Source organism: Sorex araneus, chromosome 3, assembly GCF_027595985.1.
Source record: "Sorex araneus isolate mSorAra2 chromosome 3, mSorAra2.pri, whole genome shotgun sequence".
NCBI classification, from domain to species: Eukaryota; Metazoa; Chordata; class Mammalia; order Eulipotyphla; family Soricidae; genus Sorex; species Sorex araneus.
The window spans coordinates 47,791,285-47,811,099 of NC_073304.1; the positions used below are offsets into that span (position 1 = coordinate 47,791,285).

The following is a 19,815-nucleotide window of genomic DNA, read 5'->3' on the forward strand; positions in this document are numbered from 1 at the left end:
CACCTGGTGGTGGTCAGGGCTTACTCCTGGCTCTCTGAGTAGGAGTCACTCTTGGCGCGCTCCTAAGCATCTGGGGTGTCAGGGATCAAACCTGGGTAAACCAAGGGCAAGACAAGCCCCCTACCCACTGTACTATAGCTCCAGCCTCTAAAAATAAGTCTGTATTAGTTAAAAATATTTCCAATTTAACTATTACCCAAATATTTAAGATAATACCATCATGTGTGGGGAGAAAGGGACCCTTCTACACTGCTGGTGGGAATGCTGACTGGTTCAGCCCTTTTGGAAAAAAATATGGACGACTCTCAAAAAATTAGAAATTGAGCTCCCATTTGACCCAGCAATACCACTGCTGGGACTATATCTCAGAGAAGCAAAAAAGTATAGTCGAAATAACATCTGCACTTATATGTTCATCGCAGCACTGTTTACAATAGCCAGAATCTGGAAAAAACCCGAGTGCCCTAGAACAGATGACTGCTTGAAGAAACTTTGGTACATCTATACAATGGAATACTATGCACCTGTTAGAAAAAAGGAGGTCATGAATTTTGCATATAAGTGGATCGGCATGGAAAGTATCATGCTAAGTGAAATGAGTCAGAAAGAGAGAGACAGACATAGAAAGATTGTACTCATTTGTGGAATATAGAATAACAGAGTAGGAGGCTAACACCCAAGACTAGTAGAAATAAGTACCAGGAGGCTGACTCCATGGCTTGGAGGCTGGCCTCACATTCTGGGGAGAGGGCAACTCAGAGAAGGGATCACCAAGTATAATGTGGTCGGAGGCCATGCGGGGTAGGGTGATGCAGGCTGAATGTAGACTAGAGACTGAACACAGTGGCCACTCAACACCTTTATTGCGAACCACAACACCTAATTAGAGAGAGAGAACAAAAGGGAATACCCTGCCACAGTGGCGGGGTGGGGTGGGGGGAGATGGGATTGGGGAGGGTAGGAGGGATGCTGGGTTTACTGGTGGTGGAGAATGGGCACTGGTGAAGGAATGGATTCTTGAACTTTGTATGAGGGAAACAAGAGCACAAAGATGAGTAAATCTGTAACTGTACCCTCACGGTGATTCACTAATTAAAAGTAAATAAATAAATAAATAAAAAGATAATACCATCATGCCACAAGATAAAATCATTGATGTCTACAACAGCATTAAAAAAAATCAAACATGCAATACATAAAAATTCTCTTCCATAGTGAGAAAAATTAATTAAACTGATGCAGATGTTAAAATTGGTAGATAAGGATACTGTTGAATAGCTGTTATAAAGAAGACAGAGAAAGGCAAACATAATAAAGAGAGATACAGAAAATATTAAAATGGCTTAAATAAGATTTTTGGGGATAAAAACATTCGGGAAGATATAATGTCACAGAAGATAAAACTAGTGAACTTGAAACAATAGGAGCTCTTCAAAATAAGGCACAGAAAGAAAACATATTGAAAAAAACAGAACAAGTAGAAAAGTTTAAGTGGCCCAATATACATATAATTGGAGACTCTGAGGAAGCGAACTAATATGGTGAACTAAAGCGAGAAAAAAAATCTGAACACACAGCAACTGAAACTTTTCCAAATATGAAGATTAAAAACCAGAAGTTTCTAGTTATTCAATAAACGTTAAATGAATAAAACATGAAGCTAAAGATCAGTAGGCTATAGCAGCTCTTGCTGTATATTTAGGAGGCTGGGGTTACATTCTGGCCACTTTGTGGTCTCCCATGTACTACTCAAAGCAATTCCTTAGGCATAGGGCTAAGAATAACCCTTGAGCATTACTGGGAGTACCTAAAAACATAAAAGAATAAGTAAAGAAGGATAAAGTAAAGTGTAACAAGGCAAATGAGGTTGAGAGTGTGTATACAGGGTGAAATGGGAAAGAGGTTGCAATATCCAAGTTAATATGAAAAGTATAACAATTTTTTTAACAAAAACTTATATAATGAAGACTACAGTACAAAATGGTTATCATTGACATGTTATTATATTTGTGCATTTTTAGTGTCCTTGACAGTGCTTGGGGACCACCAGTCCTAAGAGAAGCATACGATACTAGGGATTGAACTAAGAAACTCATGTAAGGCAGGTAGTCTAGCCTTGTGAAATATTTCCCTGGAATCTGACACTTCCATGTAATAACTTTGAGAAGCCAACAAAGGAAACACAATGTCCTAAGGAAGAGAGATAGCTGAGAGTCAAATGAAGAAGGTGCTTCAAAGCATTAGATCTCATTAACCCTACCAAATTTTACAATTAGCTCAAGCAAGAAGACTAAGAACTATTTGATTTAGCAATCTGACGTCAGTAGTGATAAGAGAGGAAGTGGAATGGTGGACATGAAAACCTCACTGGAATTTGCTTAGGAGAAAATGGGGCCTCTAATATATTCTTTCTACATGATTCAGTTTTATGGCCATAGACATTCATAATAGGAAGGAGCGGTCCTGGGTGGGGATTTGGTTTACCACAAGAAAGCTGGCCAAATAAGAGTCAATTTCCTCATTGCCAGTGAAGGAAGCCATAAATACAGAAAACACAAAGTTAGAATAAACTGATAAGATTTGATGAAACAGATACAGATGTGTGTGTGTGTGTGTGTGTGTATGCATGTGTGTGTCCACTTTTGTCTACTAGTCCTGTCTACTGAAAGCATTTAGGAGTACCAACACTTCAGTAATTAGCACACTTAACATACTGAGCTTGATTTTTAAACACCAATCTCACAGGTACTTGTGTTCTTTGAAGAAAAAAGATAATTCCAGGAGAGAGAGAGGGCAAGAACAAGAGGATTCTAGAACCCTGCTTTGTGCTCCAACTAAAGGAGCACTCTAAAAATGATGGAGGCTGCTCAAAAAGACACTGTGACCAGAATTCTAATATAAATCAATTTAAACATCAAAATAAGTGATGATGGCAGCAGATTATAAATCACTGACTAAAATAAAAATAATAAATTCATATCAGTATGATTGCATAGGATTGGAGCGATAACATAGCAGGTAGGGCGTTTGCCTTGCACGCGGCCAATCTAGGTTCAATTCTTCCATCCCTCTCAGAAAGCCCGACAAGCTACTGAGAGTATCCCGCTCACAGGGCAGAGCCTGGCAAGCTACCTGTGGCGTATTCCAAGTCTCACACTGGAGATGTTACTAGTGCCCGCTCGAGCAATTGATGAGCAGCGGGATAACAGTGCTACAGTGCTGTAATTGGATAAAAGTAGAATACTTCAATATTTCTTTTTTTAAAACACGTAACATGTTTTAGTTGGAAGTTTTGAGGAATGGAAGTTTTGAGAGAAAGAGAGAGAAGAGAGAGAGAGAGAGAGTATATAAAATTAATTTGATCAAGAGAAAATGAGGCCTTCTCGAGAATGGAGAAAGAGCTCTAGTACACATCACAGAATTAAAGTATGAAAGTATGAGAATACACATCTCAAGAGAGGAGAATCATGTGACATGTGCTCAGCACCACACGCACTCAATGGCAACACGTGGGCACAGGCTGAACATGTGCACCATCTTCAATATTTCTTAACTACAAAGGGAAAAGGAATAACTACATACAGAAGCCTAGAAGATATGATTTTAATCAAGTAATCAAGTTTAACATCACTAGTGACAATCTAGAATTATGCTACTTAAAGAACCAGATAAAATGAACACTCCATCAATATTATAATGTAAATGCCAACATTATAATATTACCTGAATAAAATCACAAAAAAATCAGACAAATCCAAACTGAGTGACAATCTACAAAATAATTCTATCTTTATTATGGATTGTTAGATTATTTTGATTAGGTTTTGATAAGGGTCATAGGATTAAAATCTTTAAGCTGTCAAGATCATAAAAATCAAGGAATTGTAGAGAACTAGGCTTCCCTGGCAATTAAGTGTCATGCAACTCTGAAGTGGGTATTATTGGGGTGACTTGCAATATTTAAATGCATCCCAAGATTAGAGGTTGTAATGCATCAACATTCAATTCTTAATTCTGATGACTAGATAGACATTGTTTGATTATTAAATTGTTTTAATAATTGTAAATTATTAAAATACAGAATATTTTTACTTGTATAAAACACACTAAAGTAGTAGCAGGTGATAGGCATATATTGACAACTTATTCTCATTTTTGTATCCTTGAAATTATTCCCAAAATTAAAATGATTTTTCATAAAACAGAAATGAGAGAAATCAGTGACAGCAAATAATAGGCAACCTTTACAGTAAATTATGCTACAAAGCAGAACAAAAAAGTAAGGTTGGAGTAGTGTTCAAGAAAAATAACTTTAATTTTATGTAATAGGGGGGCTGGAGTGATAGCACAGCAGTAGGGCATTCACCTTGCACACAGCCGACCAGTGTTCAATTCCTCCACCCCTCTCAGAGAGCCCGGCAAGCTACTGAGAGTATCGAGCCCACACGGCAGAGCCGGCAAGCTACCTGTGGTGTATTCAATATGCCAAAAACAGTAACAATAAGTCCCACAATGAAACATTACTGATACCTGCTCGAGCAAATCGATGAGCAACAGGATGACTGTGACTGTGACTATGTTATAGGGAGGAATAGAGGCTAGAAAGATTGTGCAGCAGGTAGTGCACTTGCCTTGAATGCAAGCCAACCTGGCTTAATCCGCAGCACATCATACGGATCCCTAAACCTGCCAGGAGTGAATCCTGAGCTCAGAGTTGGGAATAAGCCATAGCACTGCTATCTATGACCCCAAAGCCAAAAGAGAAAAAAGGAGAAATAAAATTAAGCTTGTTGATGATGGACATAATGAAACAGAGAAACAATGTGACGATTCAAGGAGGGAAGGAGATGGTGAGACTGGTCCTTGCAGGAGCCAGTGCACAAGGGAAGAGTTGGTTGGAAACACAATTTCCTGGCATTCCCACCAAACTAGTCTGGAGTGAAGGGGACTCTACAGACCCAATGAAGGTTCCTAGACTGATTTTAGGCTCTGAAAAATAGCAGCCTACTCTAGGCAGATTCTTGACAGTTCCAAGGAAGAGCAGCTGTCAGTAAGGATAAAAGCCAGATTCAACAATTTAAACAGTATGTAAGGGTAAAGCTCAATCTTCACTATATCCTGAAATTGAAACATATCTTAAAATTGATGGTACAAGATGCTTGCAAGACATCAGGCAAAGAAGTAAGGCCTAACAGGTCACCACTGTGGGGGTATGGGGAGGAAGCTGAGAAATTTTTTTTAGGGACTCAATCAATCACCCTATCAGTTGAGCTGCCTGCATTAATGGAGTCATCCAGGGTTGACAACTTTAATTTGTTGCTTAAGAGAACTTCAAAGATTATAATGGGGTGGAAGCTTGAAATGGGAAATGATTGTTAACATTGAACATTTCCTGTCATCAGTCTGACATTTTAGCTGAAAGGGAAAATAAAAGAAGAAAAATTGAAAAATCTCTGGGACGAGACCCTAGAATTTCAGGCTGAGAGATTGGTCTGACATCTGTCTAAAAATATCTTTATAGTTTTCTTATGTCTACTAGCTACTTTGGGAGCCTTATTTTTCTTTGAATCACTAATTTGTAATTCTAGCAAGAGAAAATTAAAACAACTAAGGGTAGAAAACACAGAAGAAAGCTTAGTATTATCTTATATGCCTTGAAATGATACAAAAAATGTGAGCAATATTATGCAGAGACGGGCCTCTAGCTTTGGGAATAAAAAACAGGAAAGGAATAGGAAGCCACATTTCACCATGGTACCCTCTTGGATAAAGGTGGGGTGACGAGATCTTTCTCCTGGGATTGTGAAAAGCACCCAAGATCAAAATGCCATGTGATAAGAGAGAATGCAAACAATATGGATAAAATTATATTTTTATTTTTGGAATAATGTGTGAATATTTTGTCTTCTCCCTATTCTTCAAGTTGATGTTAAATGAAATATATATGCATATATATCATCAGAGTATTTTTTTACAAAGAGTAGAATAATTTTTGAAACAAGTGATCAAAGAAAGCATATTCAATTTACCTTGTTAGTGAAAGAAAGGTATTTAGGATAGTCATCCAAAATAGTTACATCTTTACATCTTAAGAATGGAGATATCTTATGGCTTGAAAACTAGATTATTCAGAAATATTCATTTCCCATGGATTTCAAATGATCAAGATTGTACAGTTCTATATTTCTAGAGCTCCTTGGTACAATTCAAAGACTAAGAATGTCCTTGGTGCTTAACAAATATCTACTGAATTTATAAAAATTATATCAAGCCTCATAAAAAATAAAATGTTAATTCTTGAATTAACTTTTAAACATTTTACTTCAGTTTTAGCAAACCTGATGCTTAGGACTAGTCCCACTGAACACAGTCCTTTATGTATCTTTTATGTACTGTACCAGTTTTATTGAGCCACGGCCATGCTCAAGGCCACTCTCCACACATTTGGACAAGCCTCAAGTATGAAGGGATTGGCAGAGGAACCCAGGTGTGCAGGACCCGGGGCTGAGACGTCCAAGCCTGCTCCAATGGAGGCTAGGCCTTCTCCACCCAGACCCCCCATTTTCCAGTAGCTTGGCAGACACACCCACAAACTACCTCTGGCGCCGTGTAATCCCACCAATGGCCAACATCCAGAGACTATAAAACCAAGCTCCCAGAAGCAACATTTAATAGCCTTTTTCTCCTTCTTGGAGAACCTGACAAGCTACCAAGAGTCTATTGCCTTTACCGGACAGCCTTGCAAGCTCCCCGTGGCATAGTCATATCCCAACTACAGTAAAAGATATATACATACCTCTTGGAGAACCCGGCAAGCTACTGAGACTATCCTACCCGCACGCAGAGCCTGGCAAGCTACCTGTGGCGTATTCATATGCCAAAAACAGTAACGATAGGTCTCATTCCCCTGACCCTGAAAGAGCCTCCAATTGTTGGGAAATATGAGTAAGGATAGGCTGCTAAAATTTCAGGGCTGAGTGTAATAGAGACGTTATTGGTGCCAGCTTGAGTAAATTGATGAACAACGGGGTGACAGTGATACAGCGATACCAGTTTTATTAATTCTTAAAATGCTCTCAACTCATCTATAGGAAAGACTATGCCTTAGGGGCTGGAGCAATAGCACAGCAGATAGGGCGTTTGCCTTGCATGCGGCCGACTTGGGTTTGATTCCCAGCATCCCATATGGTCCCCTGAGCACCACCAGGGGTGATTCCTGAGTGCATGAGCCAGGAGTAACCTCTGTGCATTGCCGGGTGTGACCCAAAAAGCAAAAAAAAAAAAAAGACTATACCTTACCCTTCCCAATAAATTGAATGTAAACACTTTAGGGACTTGATGTTAAAAGTTTCAACTCAAATGCTGAAAACACTTTACAACTCCCCGAACTAGAATGATGTTCCTTCTCTGGTACCAAGCATCTTGTCACTTGGCTCATTTCTTAGTACTACTTTCTGTGAAGTTCATTTTCAATCTATTTTAAGTCAATTGTTAGAAAGATGATTTGATTTTTATAAATGTTCAGATTCTATTCAGTAACTTTTACTTTTTTGTCAATTATGAGCATCAGCCAAATCTTTGTATGCTGCACTTTTTTTTAATGTATCTATAAATGTTGGTTACTTTACAACAATACACTTGATATAATACCACTTAGCTATCCTTCAGATAATCAATTTCATACTTCTTTTGTTGAATTGTCTTAACTTCATTGTATTTCATTGAATTTTTTTTATTGTGATAGCTTCAGTTGGTCAAGTACATTCATGCTTGGAATTTCCCAAACCACAAATGTAATGGTAAATGCCATGGGGAATATAGCCCCTGATATCTTATTAATTGACATTCTCAGAATAATAAGTTATAGTGATCTAGAGGGAAAAAAGATGCTTCCTGAATGCCCATACTTGCAATACTATGAGTGAGGCAGAAATATGGACAATTTGTGGTTGTTGACACTGGGATTGTAGTGTAGTTGGGAGAATTTATTTAATAAAAGTTAAATTATTTGGTAAATTTCTTAGTAAATAAGATCAGAATTTAAAAAACTGGTCAAAGAACAAATGGAGATTTGATTTCAATGATTCCAGTAGAGGCTAGGATTTGGATAGTACCTATGTTCATTTGGATGACTATATTTGGATGACAAAATTCCATTTGCTGGTGAGTTTATGCTGGTGAATTTATGAACAGAAATGTCCTGGAAATTGGGAAGCTTAAGATATCAGGTGTCAGTAGATTCTGTGTCTTGTGAGGACCCTTTTCCTAGTCCACAGATGGTGATCTTCTTGTTATAACCTCACTTGGTGGAAGGGGTAAAGGAACGCTGTGAGATCTCTTTTCTAAGGGGGCTAGTTCATGAGAGTGACAGCTTACCTAGCCTTCTAATTCCACCACACAGGGAGTTAGAGTTAGTCTCTCTCTTTTATGATACCTTCTATCACTTCTGCTTTTCCCCATCCTCTTCTCCTCAGGTGACATTATTATTCTTAGTGGCTTGTCTTTTTATTTTGCTTTGTCTGGTTATGAATTTTATGTTCTTCTAGCATATATATTATGTAATATTTGCAATTTTTCCTTCTCATTTATTTCATTAAATATAATTCTCTTAAGTTCTTTCCCTTTGGATACAAACAACTGAATTTGGAAATAAACAGCCAAATTTCATCTAACAAAACCAAACAAGTGGTATTTTAGGGACATTTCCAGCTTTGTGTTTTATTCTTCAGTGGTGTTTGGGGAACACACAGTGCCTAGGATTAAACCAGGACGTCTGGCATAAAAGGCATGCATAAAAAAGTTCTCTGAACTATCTCCCAAGCCCAAATTCAATCAATTCTGTTGGGCACTTCAATTTCTTACCTATTTTAACTATTGTAAATAATGCTGTCATATACATATATAATATATACATACAAATCTGTGTTAATGTTTCTATAGTTTTCAAGTTTTTAAAGGTGGAATTGCTAAATAGTATAGTAGCTCTATCTTTATTTTTTTGAAGAAACTTCACTTATAGTTTTCAGGAAGTGTTTGCCCTAGTGTACATTTTGAAGGGATTTTTATTTCCACATAAATTTGGTGGCAGACACAAACTTTTAGTTTATAGTAGTTAGGAAAATAAGGGGGAAAGCATTCTCAGAAATGGACTTGGAATAATTAGGGGAATGATTTGGGAGAGTGAGAGGTAGCTGGAATGGTTTCTTGGGAACATTGGGATTAAATAAAAATATGTTCGACATCTTCTATGTGTGGCCAATTTATGAGGTATCCAAAGAGTTAATAAGTAGTCATTTCACTTAGGATCCTAATCTTGACTTTCTTTTGCTTTCACTTTTACATGCATTTTCATGTCACTAACAAAGTTCTCTATTGAAGAGTCTGCTTCCAGCATACAATAATTTTCTTCCTTAACCGTCTTTCTCTTCCAACTACTAAGGGGATTAAATCTTAGGAACCACAGCTGTGCAGTGGTTGAAGATTTAATATCAGTTGACTGAAGCTGCCAATAACTTATCCTTGCTAGAACAGAGGTCACTCTAGGAATGTGGCTTGAGATCAAAGAGATTAAGTCGACCTTTCTCTTTGTGGAGCTGAAACTGTGAACGTGATTCTGAAAGCCGTGGGGAGCCATCCTGAGTCTACCATATGGAACCGGCAGCTGAGACATCTTATACCTTCCAGGAAAAGAAAGACGCAGACACAGGAAGAAGTCAAGCCATGCCCCAGAGCACTCACAGTTCCCAACAGCCTTCCTTTCTCACTTCCACTGCTTCCCCAGACAGATTCCTACTTTTGGATTCTGAGACACTCTTTCTTTTATCATCAGTTTTCTTTTCTGGCTTATGCTATCTTAGGATGCATTCCTTTTATCAAAAATCAAAAAGTCCTAAGAGAGTGATAAAGAAATAGATGTCCTGAAGCCTCATGGTCCTTGACTTTGGGAAATGCTTTCTCAACACGTGTTGTTCCTTTTCTACCTTTGCTCAACATTAATGTTAAGTCGATTGCTGCTTCACATCTCTTAGTGTCATTGCCTCTACATCCCATCGCTGTCCCTTCTCTCAGATCTCTTCCTAGCTTCCTTTGCTCTGTCCATGAAAGCAATGCTAACAATGAAATAAATGCAGAAGGTCTGGAGGTGTAATTTACACAAGCCTGGGATCAGATGACGAGTTTATTAGTACAAATCTCGGAAATTAACAGACTCAATGCTAGACAGGTCTTCTTTTGGCATGGCTCCTCTGCAGCACAGGAGGAAGAAAGTTTGCTTAAGGGACCCTGGGCAGCTCCAGTGTCAACTGTGGGGCTTTTTACTCTCCCTGTTTCCTGAGGCTTCAGCTGCAATAGGCTCAACCAGATGTACACAGTCATTGATGCCCATTATAGCTTAAAGAGGTCACTAAATCTGGAAACTGAAAAATAGGAGTCTTCAGAGAGAAGTCCCTTCCTGCAAAAATATCAAACACAGAAAAAAAAGGTGGAGAAACCTTGAAGGGACTCCTAAAAGCAGATAACCAAACCCTGAACCAGCTAGCTGACAACTGTGTCAACACAGGCACAGTTTCATCCAACAGCTAAACTAAAAATAATCTGACACTTCACCAAGGCATGCCTGCCTGGCTTTGCTGTGCAGAGCAAATGCTGAAGTACAAGCTGCTGTAGGATTTCTAACAACTTCAGGTCTAATGATGTCAAGAGAAATTTAGAGACTTGAAAGTGAAGATCACCTAGGAAAGCAACCACTCTATGTTGTTTGCTAGATGGATTTTGTTGTTGTTTTTCACAGCAGAAGTACCCAAGGGGGATTCAGAGTGTGGAGTTGGCATCTTTCTGATGACATTTGGTAATTATATTTTTAGGGGTGTCTTTTTTGTATGGATGATAGTTCATATCTTTTTGTAGAAGATAGACAAGGCTATCAGGAGGGCAAGAGCCATGTATTTATTTCTTTCTCCCTCCATATCTGTAGGACTTAACAAGACTTTGCAATTCAGAAATTCTTAATAAGTTATTTATTGTGTTAGATACATGACTGATAAGATAATGGGAAAGCAGTCTCAATCCCAACCTTATCGTGAAGATTGGGAAAGCTTTCTATAAGAAATAATGATTAGCTGGAGCCTTTAAGGACTCATTGAGATGGAAAGCAGGGAGGTTCAGAGAAGTACATTTGACATTTCTATCAAGGAAATTTAAAACTATTTCTATATGGCAGGTGGCTGAAAGGAAAATAATTTTTTAAATGGACAGGGCCAGAAGTATTTTGCAGACTTTACTAGAGATATTGCATTTTACTTTTCATAATAGAGATCATTAAAAAATTTCTGGTTAGGGCTGAAGTAATCATACAGCAGGTAGGGTATCTGTCTTGTACACAGCCAGCCTGGATTTGATCCCTGGCATCCCATATAGTCCAACAAATATCCAGGAGTAATTCCTGAGTGAAGTGCTAGGAGTAATCCCTGAGCATTTTTGGTTGTGACCCAAAAAATAAGCAAAAAAAAAGGAGAAAGAAGGAAAGAAAGAAAGAAAGAAAGAAAGAAAGAAAGAAAGAAAGAAAGAAAGAAAGAAAGAAAGAAAGAAAGAAAGAAAGGAAGGAAGGAAGGAAGAAAGAAAAGAAAGAGAGAGAGAAAGAAAGAAAGAAAGAAAGAAAGAAAGAAAGAAAGAAAGAAAGAAAGAAAGAAAGAAAGAAAGAAAGAAAGAAAGAAAGGAAGGAAGAAAAGGTTTCTAGACAGTAAGAAACATGAAATTTTCTTACAGAAATTTTGATTTGGCAGCAATGTGGATAGTAATTGATGCCAGGGATGCAGATGATTTGGGATTTTAGAGATCAGTCAAGAGCCTCTAATAATGCAGTGATTTGGGTGAGCAATGACGAAGGTTTGACTTTGGCATGAAAAGATCTACTTCTACCTTCCTCCTCCTATGGCCATATTTGAATTGCTACTAACACCATCACATCCTCCTCCAGAATCCAGGCCTGGGGGTGTTGAGCTGTAATAGAAAATACCAACCGCCATAGCTTTCACTAACACTTTTACTTGATTGTGAGCATGGCAAAAGATTGTGGTATTTTCCAGAAGTTCCCTGGGTAAAACCTTCCTCCCTGTTTCTACCAAAGAGCAAAAACAGAACAATTTTTATAATTCCACAATCACTTCTCTCAGCAACTGTCATAACTACCTGCTACAGGAAAGTATTTTCTGCAAAAGAATAAGCAGGAAGAGGTAAGGGAGAAGGAGAAGAAAAAAATGGTAAAGGAGAAAGGGAAATGATGAGACCCTCATTCACAATTAAAGGAGAATGAAAACTGTAGAAAGAACTGAAGAAGTTTAAATCATAGGGTCTACAACCGGGACTCAAGTTTTGCAAAAGAGATTTACAATAGATGGGAAAATGTTCTTAGATATTTGCTAAGCTTCTCTGAGGAAGATGAGCTCTCCTTTCACTCTTTAGCACATACCTCCCTGATGGGAGTTAGAAGAAATAAACCCTTTCTCTTAGGACTGTGATTATCAAACTTGGTTATACAGGGATATGAACTGATAATTAAATACAAAAACATACCTGAATTGTACCCAAGAAATCTGGAAGGCATTTGGAACAATGTTCCATTTATTTTAGTAGTAAGATGTATGTTTTTGACATGTTAATAAAATTGTTTCTGCTCTTCTGTGGGAGATAAAGTTTTAATATTCACATTACCTCCAATACAATAGCTGTGCACTAGCAATGATGATGCGTAGTCCCCTTATGCCATTAAAACCCGCCAGTAAAGATCTGAATATTTTGTTGGGCTAAGTCTTGGTGCAGTCTGGGGTAGGCTCAAGTTAAGGAGCAGCTTTTTTGTCACGTGTGGGGAGCAAGAGAAAGAAAGAAGCAGGTAATTAACTTCTATGTGACCTTTATGCTGTGTGACTTCTTTGGGAGTGATTTTTGTGATTTGAAGGAAAATATGCAATAAGGGATAAAGAGAGGAAAAGGCCTTGAGTGGGATATAAGAGAATTGGGTGTGAAAGAGAGAAAATTGGAACTTAAGTAAGGACAAAACATTTAAAATCCAAAGGAGAAGAGGGTATTTATAAGGTCAGAGAAGTCACCTGTTGTCTGGTTTGTTTGGTGTACTCTAATGTTCTTGGCCACAATTCAGTCTGAGTATATGTTTTATTTTGCTTTTCTGTGCTTATTACTCTGTTATTAACTCTGCATGGAGATAAAATAATTTATAGTATTACTTTATGTTGGAGAAACCTAAAGAGAGCAGAGACATTAGGAAAAAAAGACTTTTGCCTAATCATTAAGCTTCTCTTTCATCTCCACTGACTTCATCACGTCCATGCAAGTGTCGTAAACTGACAGGTATCTGTAAATGCTCTGCTATAGAAGGAACAAGGAACAATCAAGGTTAGGTGAACTATATGATTTATGTTGTCCTCACCTTTATCCTATCAATGTTAGCTTCCATCTTCAGTTGTTCTACCAGCTTTCTTGCTTGAGCTATGCTGGCGGTGTTGTTGCTGGCCATTGGAGAGCTGGGAGGGTCTTTTAAGCACACTAAGAGAGAAAACAAAGAGGAAGACTTGCATCAGAGAGCTCAGGAGCCACCAAATGTGCATGCTTATAATAAATGAGAGATCTCCAAAGAGTGGCCATAGTTAGGCCTTGGTCCCCCACAATCTACACAACCACAGTCCAGCACTGCCTCTAATCGCATCTAAACCATAAGATATGTTTTTCTTTCCCCCTATCCTTTGTCTTTGAAGATGGGGTAGAGAAGAGAGTTAATGAAGTCTATTCATCAAACCTGTTAGAATAAGATACACTCCTACATTAGGAAAGCAGGTTATTAAAGTTATCTTGATTTATGGACTCCAAATTGTGAGGGTAATGTGTACGTTATAACTTTGTTTATTGAGTATTAATACTGCTGACAGACACTATATTAAGTGCAACCAGGGAGTTATGAGTCAGGTGAGTAAAGAGATGATAACTGACATAATGCTCAGGAGTGAAGACACTGAGTTTACAGTTTACTCTTGAAGGGTTAAAACAACAACATTTTAGCGAAAATCTAAAACCTTGGCTTATTGTACTGCAAAGACATCAAGATGGGTGTAGATATTTAGTGTTATGAGTCTATTATTGTTTTAAATGGTCATTTCTCTTCATTCTGCTTGACATATAGCTGGAATCACAATTATCCACTCTGCTCACAATTTATCAGGAACACATTTATATTGTCAAAGTGAAGTACTTCCATGTCTAAACTGCTATTTGCATCAATGAGTTCACTCACACTGTTTTGGTATCATACACTTATTACTCTCATAAATATGAAAGTGGAACATAAGTATTTAGAGCGGAGTCCTATCTTTCCTGGATGCTGAGGTTTCTTCACCTCTGGGTTTCCTTCCTTGTTTGTGCCTTCATCCCCTTCGATTGCTCTCCCAATTGCATTTCTATGCTTTCTTTTTGACACACCATCTCACCTTATTCTTGTTGTTTATTTCAGAAAATATTCTACTTATTGTTGGTGCCCCTTTTCTCCATAATTTTTCCTTTTCTAAAAATTAAATCTCACTCCCTGTTACATTGCCATACACACATGATGGTACTCCTGATGATATTTTAGGACCATCTCAATAAGCATCTAATATTGAAGTCACCTAATATTGAAGCACTGTTTGAGAGCTGTAACTTGGGAGAGTGAATAGCCCAAGAAATGAGAAACACCAAAATATTGCTTTAGTCACACTGGTTGAATCTTTTTATCTAGAGATGAAGGAGGATTAGATTAACATCTCAAAAAGGAAAGAGGGACATAGAAGCACTGGGAAGGAAGAATAACTCATTATAAGTTCTAAACATAGATTCTTACTTATCTACTAAAGATAAAAAATTGTTTTTATTACCAAAAAAGAAAAGCAAAAGAGACCATTTATAATCTTTTCTTTTTTCTTGACATTGAGCTATTCAAGACAAAACAAGAAATTATGTATAATTCTCTGCAAACAAAGAGGCCTCTTCATAGACAGTATTACTTTATAAAGAAAACTGCAAAATAAGATACTCTAAAAGCATTTACAGTATAAAGTGGAAGATAATTATCTGCTCCTGCAACTTATTTTCAAAGAGTTTAGAAACAATAAAATGGGATGGAAGACTGAAGGAATTTTGAAGTCACAAATATCTCTGAACTATACTTTAATATGCCTTTAATATGATTAAGGCAGAAAGAATTGTATCTAAAAGCAAAAAATACTCTTCTGGAGTAGTTGAACTATTCAATTCATCCAAAGTTAGAAGTAGTCACAATATATAAGTTTGTGGACAATGTTCTCTGAAGTTACTTTTTCTGTCAATCTATATTTTATCGCACTAAATTGCAGATTATTGTAGAATTTCCAAATCCTCATAGGTCTCTTAAGGAGTTTTGGGATTCAGGCCAGATACTTTTCTGCCCTTGAATTTAAACCAGACCATGCAATAACCTATGAAGAGAGATAGCTTGCCTTCAAATATTTCTTCTCTTCTTCATTACTAATAATCAATCAGTATTTTCATTAATCAAAAAAATTATTTTTTACTTCTTATTTCTAACAGAAACTTCAAGAACTCAGAATTTTAGCTGACGTATATATGGAGAGAGAGAGAGAGAGAAAGAGAGAGAGAGAGAGAGAGAGAGAGAGAGAGAGAGAGAGAGAGAGAGAGAGCGCGAGCGCAACACACATGTGTGTGTGTGTCGCTAGGGATAGAATCCAGGATCTCGCATATACAAGGCATGCACTCCATTACTCCTTTGGAGGGCTAATTTTGCTGAAGATATACGTCCCAGCCTCCACTGAATCTGGGTCTAGTTATATGACTAAGTTTTGGGAAAAGAGATGTAAGTAAAAATATCCTTGTACCCTTTGCCATTCCTTCCTTTTGCTAAAAAGCAGCTATGTGAATAGTGCTCCATCTGAATCTCTAGGATATAATCCAGGTTGAGATGAAAGAATCTAGGCTCTTATTGACACTATAAAGCCACCATGTCAGCTGTAGGCCAGGTGGGTATTTTCTGTATGAAGAGAAATACGCACCTATTTTGTTTATACCACCAAATTAAAGGTGTATCTGCCATCAGGTAACATTTCTGGTATAAACTGGTTAAATTATCCATTATTTTAATTCACATATCTAGGAAATGTTCTCTGGGACAGGACATTTATACCCTGAGAAAGCTAAAAAAGAAAGTACAAGAGTTTTTAATTGCTGCTATAATAACATATCACTGCAAATGTAAAAGTTTAAATAGTAGATATTCAGTATCTTACAGTTCTGGAGGTTAGAAATCTGAAACAGATTTTACTGGGCAAAGAGCAAGGTGTTGATACGGCTCTATACTTTTCATTTTCTAGCATTTTTGTTGTTGCTTTTGTTTTTTTGGTGGGGGGCATATCTAGTGTTTAGGACTTACTTCAGGCTTAGTGCTCAGAAATCAATCTGGAGAGGTAATTCCCCACCCTCTACTCACAAAGCCCAGAGGCCCCTCAATGTGAAATTCAGAACACTGGCAACAAAACAAAACAATTCCAAACCAAAAGTAAAATAGCACTAAGCCATGCATGAAAAATATATACTCAAAAAAAGCACTCCATGAGGAAAGGTTTCCCTAACTGGGCTCTTAACCTCACTTACTATGATCCTTATTACCTTCCCAGTAATGAATAGTGTTAAATGCTTATAATTATCATAGCATTTTACACTTTATATGTATATATAGTTTATTTAGAAGACAGCAGAGTCTCTTTCCTGCAAAGTGCTGGTGGAAGATTATGTTGGGTTATATATTTGCCAGTGAATACACAATTATACTCCACCCCCACCCTTACCCTCTACCCCCACCCCTACCTAAAACAATTGCAGGGCTTGTGTATGAGAGATTGGTAGAACTCTGTATGGATGTTCTAATTATCCCACCTGAATTTCAAACCCAAGAATAATACAGAAGGCATTTTATTCTTTCCAACTGGTAACCCCCCCACACCCCCATCACCTCCCCAGAGGAACATGAGAGATAGGCTTGTTATGGAATAATAACCATTAAATGTGTTTTCTTTTTCTAAAAATACATTCACATTTTAATTTCTTTCAGGAGGAACTTTTCTGTTAAGAAACCATACATTTTCTTGTCATTTGGGCTTGGGAGTAAACACACAACCCCTTATTTCTGTGGCACAAAGATAAATAAATGCGTTGATAATGGGATCTCTGCCTTAGAGGATAGGTTAATTGCGGAGGAGTCCATTTTCTCAGACTTTAATGGTGTTTTTTTAAGCATGGCATCCAGCCGACTTCCCTCTGGCCTTTCATTTTAATTATAACTGTAGGCTCCTCAGAACTCTGTTTTGATTTTGTAGTAGGTGCTGAGGGAGCGTGAATGATTTGTTTTGTATATTTACAGGTTAGGATTGCATTAGCAATAAAACAAACAACTTTTAGGTCTAGCAAACAAATTAGGTTTCCAGTCTCTCAGTCACTTAATGATAGTTGTATTATTCTGCCAGCAATATTATTGGCGATTGGTTGCTAGCTGCTTTTGAATTAGAAAAAATTAGTTTCATAAATATTTCAAGTGAGAGACTTTCAGATCTTGGGCAACAAGCGATGTGGGTAAATGTCTCTGTTAACTATTCATATCACATCCCGTTTAGGTTGTGACTGACCATTGTGCCACTTCTTTGGGGGAGAAATCCCTACTCTGATTCATTCCACAACATTGAGCATACATATTGCCACATGTATTCTATTACAAATACTGAATTTCCAGCTGACATCCATTCCTGTGAAGGACTTTCATTAGTCAGAACATTAACAAATGTATGAATATTAGATACAATATGAATACAAAACTAAATGTAAGATAGATTGCCAGGTTTCGGGGTCTTCTTCCTCCCTGCCCCTGGGCATCTCTTTTTATGACCAGTATGCCACTTTGACCTGAATATACAAAAATTGTAGCACTGTTGTCATATTGTTCATCGATTTGCTCAAGCGGGCACTAGTAACGTCTCCATTGTGAGACTTGTTGTAACTGTTTTTGGCATATCGAATATGCCATGGGTAGCCTGCCAGGCTCTGCCATGTGGGCAGAGTACTCTCGGTAGCTTGCCAGTCTCTCCGAGAGGGACGGAGGAATCAAACCTGGGTGGGCTGTGTGTAAGGCAAACGCCCTACCTGCTGTGCTATTGCTCCAGTCCCAACATAGCACATCCGAATATCTACATATCAGTAAACACTTGTTTCTTTTGGTTCTCCGGCCATTAGAAATGGTTGAACCAATAAAGGAATGTATCTGTGACACTCACTACTTCTCTCTGCACACTTGCAAGACCCAGAGTGTCAGAACTGAAATCTTGACAATCGTGTTCTTTGCCAATGGCGGGTTTCAATCATTGAAAATATCACAAAGGTGGCGTGGCAGTGCCATAATGTCCTGGTTCCTTGACTTGCCTTTTCTGCAGAGTGAAGCAAGAGGTGCACAACAAGATAAGGGAAGAAGTAGAGAGGGAGTAGGGACAAAGGAGGGTGTGGAAATGCCCCCTTGGACATGGGCAGAAAAGAGGCTGGAGGGAGGACCCTGGGTTCTGCAGGCATTGGTGGGTGTCTGAGGAAAGGGGAAGTGGATAGGGAGTCAGGCAGAGGGTGTGGAAGCACAAGATGGGCTTCCCCACAAGCCCCTCAGGGAGTTCACAGGCAACCAGGAGGCAGAGAGCTGGACAACACAATGCTGGCTCAGGTGAAGGATGGATTCATAAACAAAAGAAAGCAGGAGCCTTCCAGGCACCTTCCGCCCCCTCCGGTCTGCCCTCCCCATCTTTTTAGTGCTTCTCATTTCCGGGAATTCGATTTGAAGGCCCCTAAAGCGTTTGTTTTTGTTTTTGTTGTTTTTTTTTTCACTCAAGGACCAGGAACTCATACTAAAAATGAATATTAACTTATAAACCAAGGCCTTGTCATGCATCAGGAATCGGGCCAAGTACTCTAAAGCATCACTATTTAATTTTCACAAAAGCTCTTGGGAAGTAAGCACCCCTTGCAGGAAACTGAGGCTTAGGTTAAGGCAGAGCATGGAAAAGGAGGGTGTGTTTCCAAAGCAGTCTCGCCCAAGGAAAGATTTTCTTTCATCCCTTCTCAGTTCACATTTTAGAGGCAGCAAACTGAACCTAATCTGGGGAGATGGTACATGTTTGACCATTTTCACTAACCTAATAGCAATTTTATGGTGTTCGTAGCTACAGGGAAAGCTAATGTGAATGAGGACTAATGCGGAAGCCGTAGCAACCTAAAGAGCTGGAGGGCCAGGAGGGAAGAAAATGAAGCAAGGCAGCAACTTAAAATCCAATTTATCCTCTCCCCCTGGGACGGTGCCACTTAACCAAATGGGAAAGACAAGGTGCATGTGACGCCCGAACATCAGCACAGAGGCCGGCTCTGCCTTATAGGTGGGGGGAAGACACAGCAGGGCTTCCTTTCCTCACTCAGGTGCCAGAAACCATTGGAAAGAACAGTGCTCTGCTTTCCAGTAAATGCCTGTTTTCAAAATAACAGCTATATGAGAGAATGCCTTCCTCTCAGATGGAATCCTTGGTTGGCTGCTCTTAACAGCTCTGACACAAACAGCCCTGGAAAAAATGGACACCGAGACACAGATTTCATGGGTTTTGTAAAAGGAAATAGGAATGAATAGACTGGCACAACTGAAAAAAAAAAGACACATTAGCTTTTCGTTCTTATCTGAGCTTTGAATGAGGAAAAAGCTTCTATCAT

At 38.4% G+C, this 19,815-nt stretch overlaps 1 protein-coding gene across 5 annotated transcripts in view; it reads right to left on the reverse strand.

Moving 5' to 3' along the window:
- The window catches only part of GNG2 (G protein subunit gamma 2), a 127,043-nt gene that overhangs the window by 10,691 nt on the left and 96,537 nt on the right, over positions 1-19,815 (reverse strand). For all 5 annotated transcript variants that reach the window (XM_004601738.2, XM_055132398.1, XM_055132397.1 and 2 more), the window contains one exon: positions 13,442-13,557. In XM_004601738.2, the coding sequence (XP_004601795.1) occupies positions 13,442-13,528 (87 nt within the window). In that variant the 5' untranslated portion in view covers positions 13,529-13,557. The remainder of the gene's footprint in view (positions 1-13,441; positions 13,558-19,815) is intronic.